The 16090-nt window shown below is 41.3% G+C and overlaps 1 protein-coding gene and 1 long non-coding RNA gene across 2 annotated transcripts in view; both read left to right on the top strand.

Moving 5' to 3' along the window:
• The window catches only part of FRAS1 (Fraser extracellular matrix complex subunit 1), a 394684-nt gene that overhangs the window by 205221 nt on the left and 173373 nt on the right, over positions 1–16090 (top strand). Inside the window, exons 16-18 of the mRNA XM_081813142.1 lie at positions 2511–2651; positions 4255–4395; positions 5896–6072. Coding sequence (XP_081669268.1) covers positions 2511–2651; positions 4255–4395; positions 5896–6072 — 459 coding nt within the window. The remainder of the gene's footprint in view (positions 1–2510; positions 2652–4254; positions 4396–5895; positions 6073–16090) is intronic.
• LOC145720348 (uncharacterized) lies at positions 9683–12707 on the top strand. Its single transcript, XR_014143265.1, has 2 exons — positions 9683–10568; positions 12615–12707. It is a non-coding gene; the product is annotated as an uncharacterized LOC145720348 (long non-coding RNA).

The following is a 16090-nucleotide window of genomic DNA, read 5'->3' as shown; positions in this document are numbered from 1 at the left end:
AGACGATGGACTCTGAAAAACAAACTGAGGGTTCTAGAGGGGAGGGGGTGGGAGGATGGGTTAGCCTGGTGATGGGTATTAAAGAGGGCACGTTCTGCATGGAGCACTGGGTGTTATGCACAAACAATGAATCATGGAACACTACATCAAAAACTAATGATGTAATGTATGGTGATTAACATAACAATAAAAAAATTTTAAAATATAAAAAATAAATAAATAAAAAATAAAAGGAGGGATTTAAAAAAAATGAGGGATTAGTGTGAGCCTTGAGGCAGTGAGGGGTGGAAATCTACTTGGGCTGAGAGGTTGGATGAAGAAAGCCAGAGCTCCTTGCTGACTGGAAGAATTAAAAAAGACCACTGAGGGGCGCCTGGGTGGCTCAGTCATTAAGCGTCTGCCTTCAGCTCAGGTCATGATCCCAGGGTCCTGGGATCGAGCCCCGCATGGGGCGCCCTGCTCGGCGGGAAGCCTGCTTCTCCCTCTCCCATTCCTCCTGCTTGTGTTCCCTCTCTCGCTGTGCCTCTCTCTGTCAAATAAATAAATAAAATCTTAAAAAAAAAACAAAAACCACTGAACAGGTGGCTTAGGGAGAGAGTATACATCTGAAATGCTATCTGTATACATTTTGAAACAAAGCATCAGAAAAAAAAAAATCTTCCAGACAAGAGGATGGGCCATTGCTGAAAGTCAGCCAAGGAATCAATTGATCAGCGAGTAATTGCTGAACGCCTGCCGTGTGCTTAGCATGATGCAAGACTTTGTGATACCATTGACATCGACCCGAAGACCTTTGGATAAAGACGGGAGTTTACACTTCTCATAAAATTCTTAGAGCTCTCTAAGTTTGTATTAGATGCCTTCAGAAGTGTTCATATAAATATTTCCTAAAACATCAGTGAACCAAGTCACTGATTGGTATCAGAATGTTAATTAAAACGTCTGATGCTGATAATGCTGACTTATTTCCAGTTCAATTTAGTGCTATTCAAGATAAAGACTGGCTGGTGTTGGTTTAATCATTTATAACTGAGAGGCCTGTATCTCTAGAAATCTCAAAGTCAAGTGCTGAGAAAAATCCAGCACAACCTGTCATACACGGTGGTATGCCCTGGCTGAAAGAATTTACAGCAACCAAGTTCATTGGCGGTTCATGCTTTGAGTTTTACAAATGTTAGATATAAAGGGTGGGGAAATTCAAAGGACAAAAACCTCCTCATTCTTTAGTCTCTTAAGTACTTGTGCTATTATGAAGGGCTTTTCTGACTCTAGCTAACATAATAAATCAAAATAAGCTCCGAGGTTTCTGTTAGCCATTCTCTCTCTTCCTTCCTCCTCTCCTTTTTTCTCTCTTTCCTTCCTTTTATATGCATTTCCCTTCCTCACCAAGGCAGCTATTTCAATTTTTTTAAGACTTTATTTACAGAGTGCATGCATGTGTGTGCGAGCAGGGGAGGGGCAGAGGAAGAGGGAGAGGGAGAAAGAATCTTAAGCAGACTCTGTGCTGAGCATGGAGACTGACACAGAGCTCCAGCTCACCACCCTGAGATCATGACCTGAGCCGAAACCAAGAGTCAGACACTCAACCAACTGAACCACCCAGGCACCCCTACTTTAATTTTTTTTTTATCTTTTTGTTTTTATGGGCTCATGTAAAATGGGTATTCTTTTGAGTGTACATACCTTTTTTTTTCTTAAATGATGTGTTACAGAGTTCACGTTGTTCTTTTTTCATTCAGCATTATGGTTTGAACCACCTGTGTTTCTATATCATCTAGCTCTTTGCTTCTCACTGCTGCATAGTACTCCCTGGGCTGCATCTCCCATAGCTCACCCATCCACTGTTCATGACAGACTCCCCAGTTCCCTCCATCCCTATGCTGTCTCTAGAGAACACCAGTGAACAGCCTCAAACATGTCCCTTTATGAACCTCTGTGGAAGGTTCCCTGGGATGGGTAATCTGGGAGCAGAATTGTTGGTTTCTTAACTTTCCATATTCTTTATTTGACTAAGTAGTGCCAGGTAGCTCACCAGCATCCATACTCTCAAGTGTGAAGCTTGTCTCATCTCCACGTCCTTGCCACCATTTGGCATTATCAAGCTTCAGATTTTTTTTTCTGGTTAATAGGTATACCGGGACAGCCCATTTTATTTGCATTTTTCTGATTATTAATGAGTTTGAGAATATCTTCAATGCCTGTTGGACTGGCATCCCTACCCCCAAGCCCATTTTGACTTTAAACCCTATATTATATTGGATATGCTGGTGGGTGTGCCTCAGAGTATTTGTTATGCTTGGTTCAATGAATAATTATCTGATTCTCCTTCAGCTGTGAAAACAGAAAGTACAGAGTACTTTGAAATGTTGGAATCAAGGAAACAGAACTCAGCTGAGCAGCCAGACAATGTGATTACCATGTTGATACCAACTGTGGACATTGTACAGAGTAGACTTCTCTGCTCCCTTTGCTCATTATTGACTTTCTCTGGTGGGTTTCCTCCCCCTTAGCTTGTGACGAATCCTGTAAGAGTTGTGGTCCCAATAGTCCCAGGTGTCTTACCTGTGCTGAGAAGACAGTGTTGCATGATGGGAAATGCATTGCTGAATGCCCTGATGGGTACTATGTTGAGGCCACTGGCAGATGCAGAGGTAAGACGTGGGTAATCATTGTTGTCATCATCGTCATCATCAAAATGCATTTGACATATTTGACAATACTTGGTGCTATATGCTGCTCACTTAAGAATTAGTGTGTATGATGAGAAGATGTCAAATTAAAAGGAATAGCATTTTCATTCTAGAACCTGTGTGTATTTGGTATGGGAGTGGGTGGATGCTGTGGGACTTGAGTGATTAAGTAAAAGACTTATGCATATCAATCCTCATTAGGGATCATTTGGTCCTTTTCAGTGTGAAGAACATCTTTAAGATCTTCATATAGTCCTTGTGTACTAATAAACGGTCACTAACTTAGGTTGTAGGTATGACAGAATCATTTCTTAGATGGCACAAGCCCATATATCGGCAACGACAACACATCACAAAAATAAAATATAAAATAAACCAAGTTTGACAGCTTGTAAGGCCCAAGTCTGTATGTATTGAAAATTTGGTCTTATGTGCTATTTATGTATTGTTCCTTTCAGATTTATACAACTTTAACTATGAAACATTCCCATTTGAGACTTTGTAAGCTTCTACTTACATATGCTTGACTTGTGTCTTTCCTTCGAGACAACTCGGGGAACTTCCTGCTGCCCCTCTCCTCCAAAATAAACATACGTGTTCTCACTTGCACCTATAGTGTGGGTTTGTGGCAGAATGTTTCGATCTGTCCCACAGCCTTGTCTCAGCAACCTCCTTTCTGTATGCCAACCCCTTTACTGGCCCAGTGTTTATCCCTCTTCCGCAACATCCTGCCCCCAAGAGTCTCATCCTACTTCCACACTCCCCTCTCCCAGCTCCTGCCTGTTGTTTTCTGGAGTCTTTAGTATCTCAATCCTGTCCCTTAGGACAGGCCATGGTACCATTTGTAAATCAGAGTCAGAGATGTCCCACTGTTACCACCCAGGACTAAAGCAGCAGAGATGCATGCCTGACATTGTCATATGTAAAGATTGTTTAATATGATTCTTCCTTAAAATCCTATAATGTCAGACCTCGAAGTATCTTAAGTGATCATTTAGTCCAACCTCACAATGCATTTGCCATGGAGCCTAGGCCTGGAGAAACCTTGCCTTGGCTAAGGGCACAGATAAATTAGTGGACAAGCCAGCCAAAATTCCAGTGCTTCCAGAACTTCAGACACAGAAACTTTTCACTCTTCCCTATTCAGGTAGGGGGTTTTAGGTTCAGACAGACCTAGGGCTAAATCCCAGCACTGCTACTCATTAGCTCTATGATCTTGGGTAAATTTTTTAACTTCCCAAGACCTCAGTTTTCTCATCGGCAAAACCTCGTAATTGCTATGAAGATTAAATGCAGCAATGTGTATAAACCCCTTAATGGAAACAGCGCATCAACGGTAGCTGATAAATAATAGAACATGGATAAAAGATGGGTAAAGGGTCACCGCGGGCAGTTTTGGGTATATAACCACTTCCTAAAACATCTTTCCGCCTGATTTGGTATGACAGCTGAAGGGGATTGAGAGCGACACAGAAGGGGCTTCCTGATACATAAGGAGCCCAGCTGAGAGGTAGGCTCCCTGTTCACTTGGGTTCCATGGTGTCCCCCTCACTGTCCTCCTCAGCTTGTCATAATTCATGTGCCGGCTGCTCCGGACCCACGGGCTCACACTGCACAGCCTGCATCCAGCCCCGGGCTCTGCGCCAAGGCCGCTGCCTGTCCAGCTGCGGAGAGGGCTTCTACCCTGACCACGGGGTCTGCAAAGGTACCGTTGGTGTCGTCGTCATTCTTAAGAGACTTTTCCATCACGAGGACAAAGATTTAAGTTACTTTTCAGTGCACTTTTCCCTACAGTGTATCTTATATCGCTATGTATACATTCTATGCTTTTTTTTCATTGCCAAGGGATAATCTGAAAAAAAAAAAACTCACGTTGGAATATTTGTGATGATGCCCCCCAAAATTCATGATCTTTCTGGCCATCCTTGAAAGGACTGTCATTTCCTTTACTGTACATTAAGACAAAACAAAACTCTTACTTCCTCCTTTTCCCTGGTCTCCTCGAATTGTTAATGTATTTCGTAGTCTTCATTTTGTTTTTCCCTGAAGAACCTTTTTTTGTTAACGATTATAGCTGAGCAAACTGAGTTAGCAGCAATGCCTCTGGGCTGAGGGAAATGGAAACTCTTAAATAGTTGTTTGCCAAAAAGGCTTTGGGCTCATTGGGAGGGTGGGATCATTGTCTTTTGAAACTAGAACATTGGGAGCATATACTTCAATTAGGTGAAATTAATTTATATGTGTTTATATGTAGGGGACCTTGGAAAAGAGTTTGAGAATAGTTAGAAGAATATACATATTTATATATATATATTTATCTATATATTTGTATCTATGTTATATATATTTATATATGTTATATAAACTGGTATATATTTTATAAATAAATATGTATTTTTATAATTTTTATATAAATATATACATATATATTTGTATACATATATGTTATAAATATATATGTATATATTTAAAACAGGGCAGCTGCAATAAATACTCTGAAAAAGAAAATTTAGAAATCTTTTAAAGAACTCTTTTAGAGTTAATTGTATCAAAGTTAGTTATATCAAAGGGCTCTTGTAAAGAGTTAATTATATCAACTGTGGGCATGAGTTAGTTCCAGTAGTCTGTCTGGGTCTGATTTCAACCAGTGGCCCAGAAAAACAAGAAACTGATGGATTGTCAAATTCCTGTTGCTTCTTCAAAGGGGGATCTTCCTTGTCTAAGAAAGCAGCCTTTCCTCACATAAATTCTAGAAGGATTTTGTTGCCTGGATGCCTATATAGTGGGTGATAGATGACATAGTAGACAATAATGCGATGACTATCTTTGCAAAAAATGTAGTAATGGCCTTTGTATGGATGGTTCTTAAAATCTTCAATAAAAATGGAGGCCATGGTATTAAAACATCATTCAGTAAATGTGTATCTGGAGAACCACATCAGTATTGTCCAGTTTGCCGGGGTTTTTTCATGCTCCAGCTTGACAGACCTCACAAAACCAGAGAGATGTGACCAGTTAACATCACCCTCATTAGGCCTCTCACAAGTATTATCACCCTGTGCTATATATAGAACACTAGAAAGCAGTTTTCTGATAGGATGTATCTGGTGAACTCTTCTAAGTGGCTTAGATTTAATTAGGTACTCTCCTTGGTTGCAACGTATATATGACCCTTGTACTGATTTCTGCATTTTGTTCTTGGCAGCCTGTCATTCCTCTTGCCTCACTTGTGTGGGTCCAGAGCCCTCTCACTGTGCCCAGTGTAAGAAGCCCGATGAAGGACTGCAAGTTGAGCAGCTGTCTGGGGTGAACATCACCTCTGGCAAGTGTCTGTCCCAGTGTAGAGCCCACTTTTACTTGGAGAACACTGGGCTATGTGAAGGTGAGCAAGCATGATTTGAAGAAATGTTAGGTAGCTTCTGGGCTTTGCTCTTGAGAGATCCTGTGAAGTGAGAACAAAGCCAGAAGACCTTTGTTTTCATGTAAGAATTGTTCCAGGATGCTTGTGGATGGAGCAGAAGATGGACATGCAGAGGGGTGGCCCCCACTGATGTTCTCCTTCCCTTGGTGAATAATAGATGATCTTAGAGAGCTGGTTCCATTGACCCCACTGTCCCCAAAGTTACATTCTAAGAAGTTCCAGACAGGAATTATTTCAGAGACAGTATGAGTAGCTAAGAAAGACCCAGAGCTCATTGTAGAATTCCATTTAGTATTGCTTCTAATTTGCTACTCTGGATGAATATGAATTGGTCCCTTCAGAGCAAAATCTGGACTTCTGTCAAAATTTAGAAGTGATTCTTGCCATTGCCTAGCATATCATCTACAGAAAATTGATGCCATCCTGAATAATTTGACTCAATAGCTGAGTCATCTGTGAGTGGCTGAGGAGTTGAAGGGGAGATATAGATAATTTGGGGAGAGGTTGGGGAGGCCCCTCTCTGTTCCTATACGAAGTTGCCTTGCTGTTGGGTGAATTATTTGACTCTCAAGCTACTTTAAAAAAAATGCAATACTTACAATTTTCATTGTAAATGTATGTTCATTAAGGGAAACTTAGAATGTAGAAAAAGCAGAAAGATAATCTGCCCACCATCTACCACCATCTACCACTTGGGTAATTGCCTTTACCATTTTGCTGTAATATACCCAAGTCTTTTCCTATGCATAGCTTTGAATTTTTATTTTTACCATATAACTGTAAGCCTGTTGTAGATTCAGTTTTGTATCCTACAATATCCAGTTTTACATTGGAATATACCCTCACATGGAAGTGATAGATTTCAAGGTTAAAAGATTTTGATAGTCAAATGGCATAGTAGGAAGTATACAGATTTGGAATACAGAGACCCCAGGCCAGACACTTAAGCTCGCTGAACCTTTGCATTCACAGCATTAGATGAAAGATAATTATCTTTCACATGGGCTTTTTGCCAGGATCAAAGGAGGTTAGGAGTGTGAAAATTCTTGGTAAATTGTAAAGCCCCATGCTCAAATGTTATAAATGTCCGTCCAAATACTCAGGTGTTCAGGAACATTATAGGGGTAATCCCCTGCTCCCAGGGGTGCACCCTGCTCCCTGGGATGCACTGTTACAAAGTGCTTAGAAATTAGGGGAAACGTCTTTATTTTCCAAATACACTGGTTTCCACCCATATATGCCTTGCCTAAACTCTCTCTAGTCCGCTAAACTTTCATGGCTCTGTTTCCACAACTACTTCTGAAATACAGGAATCTGTCACTAAGAGTCCCAGTGCCTTCCCAAGGCACACACCACACAGCCTTCCCCTCTGATCCTGGGAGAAATCAAGAAGAAATCTTCCCAGGCTACTCAGCGTAGTTAGCCTCTCCCTATAATTTTGAACACCATATTAAAAATGAAAAATAGGGAATTTGAGGAGGGATCAGAAAGGAGAAACAAAAATGATTAATGTTTGTAAAACTAAGTTGTAAATAAAAATTGGAGTGACCAGGGTTATCCAGCCAGAAAATAATGTTACTGTTGATTTGGTATACACCATGAGCCAGACACTAGGAGAAGTACATGACTTGTTTTTCACTAAAGTCTGGTACCAACCTTATGGGGTGAGTGGGACAACTATTTTAGAGAGGAAATGGAGGCTTCGGGGAGTTTAGGCTGTAGCTTGTTCAAAGTCATATATCCAGCACAGAGTAGAATCCAGTGGAATCTCAGTCAGCCTGATTCTTGTATCCATGCTCTACACCAAGTTGTTACTGTATTATGGTCACTGACAAGGGGAAAGCATAGCATACTAATACTGCAGGATTGGAACATCTTAAATTTAAGGAGGCATCTTCAACAAAGGGGAGTTTTCTGGGAATCCCTTTATACAGACACCTTTTTAAAAGGATTAGAGTGTAATCCATGTGGAATGGTTTAATCATGGTCCCATGCCAAAGGTCTAGATTGACCTCTGGAGTCCCTTGTGATCCCATGATTTTATGCTAGTTCACATAATATTATTAGGTATCACACTATATAGCTATCTACTCACGTTTATTACCGAATCCTTGCGCAATCTCTGCTATGTAGATTTCGTTGTACTCCATTTATAAGTGATGAGAATGTGGCAGAAAAGGTTAATTGAGTTGCCCAAGATTCCGTTGGGAAACTGAGTGCAACCACCAATTGTTTCCAACCCTATCTGCGTATTAAGTGTGTTGATTGATGTGTTTCCTGTCACTCATCTCATATCTCTGGAAACCTTTCTGCCTTCCCACAATCTGTTTCATTTTTTGATTCTGCCGAGGTGTTATCAATGCAGTCAGGCTGGGGAGCCCTATGAGACTGGGCTCTCCTTCTCACATGTTCCCAGAGATAGCCTGGCTTCCTTGCAGAACCTTTAAAATGTTGGAGTATTTTTGCGGCTGTACCATTGAGGGTTTATTTTACAGCACGTTTGATCTCAAGTGCTTTTCTATAAAGAAAAGAAAAACAACTGTTTTCTGGAACTCTCCCTCTTCCTCTCTCTGAGACTGCAGTACAGAGTGATTAGAATATTACTGCAGCTAATGAAAGCGAGAAGCAGATGCATTATAGGAAAAAACAATTTACTTAGAGTCTGAAGTGATGTCAGAAGTTATAAAAGTTTCAACTCAGAGCTACATGACAAACCCAGAAATTATCTAGTGGAAGATGAAACAAAAATACTCAAGATATTTGACTAACATCCAAGTCTATGATTGAAGGACGAACAACATAAAATTAACAGTGACCAAAGAGAACATTGTTTATTAGTAGCTGGAGGGCAGTCTGTTTTTATTCCTTCCTTCTACAAATGTCTATTGAGTGTTCCCTCGGTGCTGGGCATTGTCTAGGCACTGGGGGTACCCTCATGAATGAGTGAGACAAAATTCCTACCCTCGTGGAATTTATATTCTAGTGAGAGAAACAGATCATAAATAAATGAATAACAACAGCAGCAACAAAACCCATGGTGTGTACTTGGCTAGGGGTCTGTGCTATGAAGCCCACAGTGGGATAACCGGGAAGAAAGAGGTGGACTGAGGTGGGCTCCAAAGCAGAAGGGCTCTGGTGAGAGGGGGATGGGCACCTGCCTGTATTTGTCCTGTGATTTGGGCTCATTCTCAAAAGTGTATCCTTATATCCTTCAGAACATGGAGCTTTGACGTTATGTTTTGTTTTGTTTTTTTTCACATGGCCTCTATGTTTACAAAATGTGGCTAGAACTGCTGGTACAAAAGACAGTCCGTTACTAATTGTGAAAGACAATGTGAAGGCATTTTCTGTAGTCAACCAAAACTGTGCATGTTTATTCAATATTAACATTCAGTACTAACTAAAAGAAGGATTTTAGTAATGTTACCCAGAGTTCACCTCACCTATTTAACGGATTGTGTCAGCATTGACAGAGTCTAGTTTATTTAACAAAACAAACAAACAAACAAAAGCCAGGAAATACCTATCAACCCCCTTGCTCAAATAAAATAATACAAATTCAATCCCTTCAAAACCTCCAAACATCAAAAAACTATCCTTTGCTTTTTTATCCCTCTTTATCCCTCTCCCCCCGCAATAGTTTTCCAGGACTCCCTGAGTTCATAAATCTATCTGAACTCTCCAGGGTGGAGCTGGGTGGGGGGCCGCTATCTTGTACAGGGTGCCGTTCTCGTGTTAAGTCCTGTGACAGGTTCCTCCTGGAGTCATTTAGTGACTGTGCAGCCCCTGGGGCTGTACCTGACAGCCCAGGGTGGATGGACAGGACAAAGGACCTGGAGCTCTTGTCACTGGGAGGCCTTTCCTCTTTCCTGAGAATGTTCCTAGGATCAGATCAGATCACTCAACTCATTTTCAGATTCTCCTTACACTGTTGTTGAGGTGGTTTTTTGTTGTTGTTGTTTTCTTATGAAGGATTCAACTATTTTGAAGCCTTAGCTTTCAGTTGAGGTTTCTCTAGTGCAGAGCTTTTCATAGGAATCTCTTGGGAATCTTGTTAAAATGTGGATTCAGATTTCATAGATCTGGGGTGGGATCTGAGTTTCTGCATTTATAACATGCTTTCAGGTAAGGCTGATGCTCCTGGTCCAAGGACCATAGGTGAGTAAGCAAAGCCTCTAATTAAAAAAGGGCAAATATATCATTTTATCATTGGTATACTTCTAACTAAAGCAGTTTAACAAAAATCTCAATTTTTATTTCTTCTTATTGTATGCATAATACATATTACAGAGATTTTAAAAAATACAGATAAGAAAAATTAGAAAACAAAAACATCTACTACTAGGTTACCCAGATTTAGCAAATAAAAATACAGGATTAAGAAATAAAAATATTTAGGGCACCTGGGTGGCTCAGTTGGTTGGGCGACTGCCTTCGGCTCAGGTCATGATCCTGGAGTCCCGGGATCGAGTTCCGCATCGGGCTCCCTGCTCGGCAGGGAGTCTGCTTCTCCCTCTGACCCTCCCCCATCTCATGCTCTCTCTCTCATTCGCTCTCTCTCAAATAAATAGATAAAATCTTAAAAAAAAAAAAAGAAAAATATTTAGCAGATAAAAAAAGGAATTTTTTAGTGTAAGTATATCCCAAATATTGCCTGAGATATTCTTTTTTTTTTCTTTTTTAACATTTTATTTATTTGACAGGGAGAGAGCACAAGCAGGGGGAGCAGCAGGCAAAAGAAGAGGGAGAAACAGGCTCCTTGCTGAGCGAGGAGCCCCATGTGGGGCTCAATCCCAGGACCCTGGGATCATAACCTGAGCCGAAGGCAGATGCTTAACCGACTGAGTCTCCCAGGCACCCCTGCCGGAGATATTCTAAAATGCTATTCAATGTTTATCTGAAATTCAAATTTAACTAGGTAGCCTTTATTTTATCTGTAAATCCTACCTATAGCCCTTCAATCTTGAGATAACCTCTTTTAATCCTTTGGCATAGATTCTTAGTTATTTATGCACACACACACGTGTGTATATATATCTCACTTCACAGTTTATAAATTCCTTACAACCAAGAGTTTTATTAGAAATTCTGTAAGTTTGGGGAGCTTGGGTGGTTCAGTCAGTTAAGTATCTGCCTTCGGCTCAGGTCATGATCTCAGGGTCCTGGGATTGAGCCCCTTGTTGGGCTCCCTGCTCCCCGGGGAGTCTGCTTCTCCCTCTCCCTCTGCCCCTCCCCCCACTAATGTGTGCTCTCTCTCTCTCAAATAAATAAAATCTTCAAAAAATTCTGTAAGTTTACATTTACTCCCATTTTACAGATGAAGAAAGTAAGGCTTAGAAGGAACCAACTAATGAATGATTTAGCAACTGAGGATCCTAAGTTGCTACATAGTTGCTCTGGAAATATTTCCTTCTTTCCAAGCCCAGATCCCTTGTTCTTCATTTCACACTAGAGCTTTACAATTGAATTTCAGGCCAGGCTGTCTCAATTAATGATGCAGTTCAATCACCATGTCAACACCTTGGCAGTGGTGACCAAGGACCGGATCTGAACATGGTCAGGATGATTAGATTTTAGCCACATTATTGCCCCGATTCTGTGGCAAATGAATGGTGGATTCTCTCCGTTCCTACACAGTTCAGCAAGAGGGTTCAAGATGATCTAATTTTGAGGGACTTACATGTTTTTAAAAGTGAACTCTATACCTCAATAATGAATTTTACTTACATGTCTTCTGTTTTAGTATGTCAGTAGATACACTGCTTTAACAAGAATGCAGAGGTAACCAACATTGGGTCCCATTCCTGCATTGGCATCCTTCTCATTATACTTGAAATAATCATGGAGCTTTAGTCAGGTAAACATTAGGGAAATTTTAGCAACTAAATTTTTCCAGGCTTTCTTTTTCAGTCTTGAAGATAGTATTGCCTCTTCAGGCTGGGTCTTACTGCAGGGGGCAAAAGTGCACAGAGTCAATACAGGTTTGGTATCAATTTTAAAAAATTTGTTTTTCTTCTAGTTTTACTGAGCTATAGTTAACATATAACACTGTGTTAGTTTAAGGTGTACAACATAATGATTCTATACTCATATGTATTGGGAAATGACCACCACTTAGTAACTTTCAGATATACGATATTGTTAACCATAGTCACCATGCTGTACATTTTATCCCCAGGACTTCTTTTATATCTGGAAGTTTACACCATTTGATCACTTTCACGCATTTCGTATCTGGCAACTACCAGTTTGTTCTCTGAATCTTAATTGTTCAGCCAGCCCTGGCTGTTGAGTGTTTTTCAAACCCTTTGTGATTGTCTATGCTACTTTCTTTATTCTTAGTGGCCCCCAGTAGTTGAGGGTGCGCTAAGACTTGTCAGTGTCCCAAACGGGGGAGGATCTCAGCACCTAAGATCCGGAGGCTGATTGAAACTGGAGCCTCGGGCGCCTGGGTGGCTCAGATGGTTAAGCGTCTGCCTTCGGCTCAGGTCATGATCCCAGAGTCCTGGGATTGAGTCCCGTATCGGGCTCCCTTCTCCTTGGGAGCCTGCTTCTCCCTCTGCCTCTCTCTGTCTCTCATGAATAAAAAAATAAAATCTTAAAAAAAAAGAAAGAAACTGGAGCCTCAAGTAGCTGCTTTTACATCAGGCAAACGTACCTCTTTCAGAGGAACACCGGGAGATGGGTATTTTTGTCTGTTCCCTCTGCACTGAACCCTGGGGTGACAGCCAGCCGGTTGAGAACTGTTTCTTTGTTTGCTACCGTCCCCTTGAACCAGTGAACTCAAACCTCGCTGACCACCAGAGCCAGGCTGTCAAGGGTGTGCCAGACATGTGCATAAGCTCTTTCCAGGAAGATACTAGTGACCTGGAACAGGGCAGAGGTAGAGCACAAATACGGTGTCCACCTCCCAGATCTACGAAGCAGGCAGTGGGCCTCTATGTATGCATTAAATTAGAAGCCTGACCCTTAGCCAGCAGTTTTTAAGATATGCAAATAGGTCTCTTTCAGGGAAAAGCAGGGAGAATGGGCCTTTCTGACTGCTGCCTCCTGGGGGAAGGGGAGGGATAACCACCAGTAGTCCTTGTGAGCCCATTAAGAAATGTTTCTTTATTTGCTATAGCCTTATGGATTTTGTGGATGCAAGCCCCTTTGGCTTTCAGAACTAGGGTTTTGGGGGTCTGTCCCTCGGGTGGACTCTTAAAAGTTGGAGCATCGCATGTTGGCTCTAAACCCTTCATTCCTAAGGGAAAAACTGGGAGTTTCTTCCTGATTATATGGCAGTAGGGGTGGGGGTGGGTATGTCAAGAGTGTCCCAGCCTTTCCTACCTGTTTCCATATAGGTTTTTTTTTCTCATTTGCCTGATGTGGGAAGAGTGTCCCAGCCTTTCCTACCTGTTAACATATAGGTTTTTTTCTCATCATTGCCTGATGCCTAGGAGTCCCTCAGCGAGTTAACTAGTTTCTGGATTTTTTTCAGAGGGAATTGTTCCATGTGTAGCTGTAGATTTGGTGTGTCTGTGGGAGGAAGTAAGTTCAGGAGCCTTCCATGTCACCATTTTGGACTGGAACACCATTTTTTTTCTTTTTAAATAGGAAATTCACCAATTATTTTGGTCAGTTAATTAATTTGCTTTAGGTGAACCAGGAGAAAAAGTCTATCATGGGTATTTTGATCTATTTAGTTGTTGCTAAGATTCACCCAAGGCCTCAAGGCAGAGTTTTAATTAAAGAAATAAATGGGCAGGAGTCTGCCTGCTCAGCTTAAGAGTATGTTATTATTTATGAATTTGGGATTCCCTTGCATTAATTGAATAAAATACATGGCATCTATATTAAGCAACACTCTTTAATGTAGTCCCCAGAGTGCTGACATAAGCTGTACAAATGTATGCCTTCTGGTAATTTTCAATCTTCTTCACTTTCCCCTTCTTGTCTTTACAGCATGGCTGTGCTCAGCTTTGGGGATAGAAAGATGAAAAAGGTAAAGGCCATGCCTTAAGGAAAGCATGATCGAATAAGGGAGACTGACATCTGAACGAGAAATTAAAAGAACATGATACATGCAGTTGTAGGGACCAAGGGCAGGCTGCCCCAAGATGGCCACTTTGGCATAAAGACTATTTTGAGTTAAAAAGCAATAAAACCCCAGAAGATTCAGGAAAAGCTCTTTACCTTCCCCACCACTGCCTAAAAAGAACTTAGATAGGGAAAGAAGAGAGCTGTCACCACAGGTAACGACATCATGATATAATTTGGGTATGGTAGACAGGGAGGAACCTAGCAAGGTCTGTTTGATCAAAGTCCTGTGTATGTCCCATTGTTTCTGAATGGGCCAGCAAACACTTGTTTACCTAACATTTACTCTCTTTCATCTTCCTGAAGATTGCATGCCTTCCCTCTGAAATCTCAGACCCCTAACCCCACCTCCTTAGTTTAGGATGACATATATACCTCATTTTGCCTGTCTTTGGAATTTCCACATCTGTATGGATTCCCTGTACATACACTATTAAATTTGGTTTTCTCCTGTTAATCTGTCTTGTGTCAGTTTGATTCTTAGACCAGCTAGAAGGACCTTGAGGGGACAGGAAAATTCTTGCTCCCCAAAATCGTAATGGCAGTAGGCACAAGGCTCAAGTAGCTTGCCCTTGACCCCTACAACAGCATGTATCATGTTCTTTTAATTCCTTGTTCAGATGTCAGTCTCCCTTACTTGGTCATGCTTTCCTTAAGGCATGGTCCTTATATTTTTCATCTTTCTATCCCCAAAAGAGCACAGAGGAGACTGACTGCCTGGGGGAGAGAGTATGTGAAAAGATCTACAGAGAAAACTACATTATCAGCATGTTGAAAGGTTAATAGCAGTTCATCAGGGCAGAAGGTGGGAAAGGGCATTACAGGTCAAGGAAACAGCAAGTGCAAAGGCATGCTGTATTTAGAGAAGTCCGATGTATTTGGTATTCCCGCAGTATAAAGCTGAAAGTGGTGAATTGTGGGAAATGATACTGGAGACATGGGGGTGAGTCATGTCATGAAGGGCTTTATGTGCTACACTGAGTTTAGAGTTGACAATACTGGTATTGGAAAACTGTTAAAAGATTTTAAATAGGGGAATAATATGGTCAATTTACATTTTATAAAGATCAACCCCTTACCTGTGCAGCAGGTAAATGGGGAGAAACAGTGGAGCTAGTTGGGAAGCTGCTACACTAATCTATATCATGAGTGATATTGAAGGTCTGCACTAAGGGGCCATGGGAATGGTTAAGTTGGGATAGATTTGACAGAGATTTAGGGAGTAAAAATCACCATGTCTTGGATGGGTTGTGGTGACAGAAAAGTAAAAGTCTAAGGTTTCCAGCATGAGTGTCTTGGTGAATAGTGGGACTACCAAGTGAGGCAGGGAATACAAAGGAAAGACGAGGTAGTGGGTAGGATGTGGGGTTGGGGGTGGATAATAAATGCAATTTTGGACAGGAGGAATGTGATGCCATAATTTGCATTAAGTAGATATGGGCTGAATGTGGAAGTGGATGATGAGTAGTATTTTGGAAAGAGGAATGAGATACCAATCAAATACCAAGTAGAGGTATCCCCTAGGCAGATAGATTTATGTGGTTGGAGTTCAGAGTAAAGGCCAGAGCTGTACACATAAATTTGGCCCTCACCAGCATGGAGGTCGTCATTAAAGCCATGGATAAGTTTGCCAAGAGTGAGGAGAGAAAGGACAGAGGGTGCAATTTTGGGAAGCTCCAATATTCTTGATGTAAACAGAGAAAGGCTGAAAGGAAATGATCAAAGAGATAGGAGAACTAGAGGAGTGTGTTGCCAGTGTTCCCATCCACCTGCCCACCCACTGGCTCACCTACCTACCGACTCACCCATCCAATCAGCAGAAATTAATTGATTGAGAACTTACGACATGCCAGGGACAGGGACTATGATAGGTACTGCAGGAATCACAGAGATGGAAAAG

The sequence above is a fragment of the Leptonychotes weddellii genome, chromosome 2 (genome assembly GCF_054177405.1).
Source record: "Leptonychotes weddellii isolate Sample4059 chromosome 2, ASM5417740v2, whole genome shotgun sequence".
Taxonomy (NCBI): Eukaryota; Metazoa; Chordata; class Mammalia; order Carnivora; family Phocidae; genus Leptonychotes; species Leptonychotes weddellii.
Note: the sequence above shows the minus strand (reverse complement) of the source record. Positions and strands in the feature narration are given on the sequence as shown.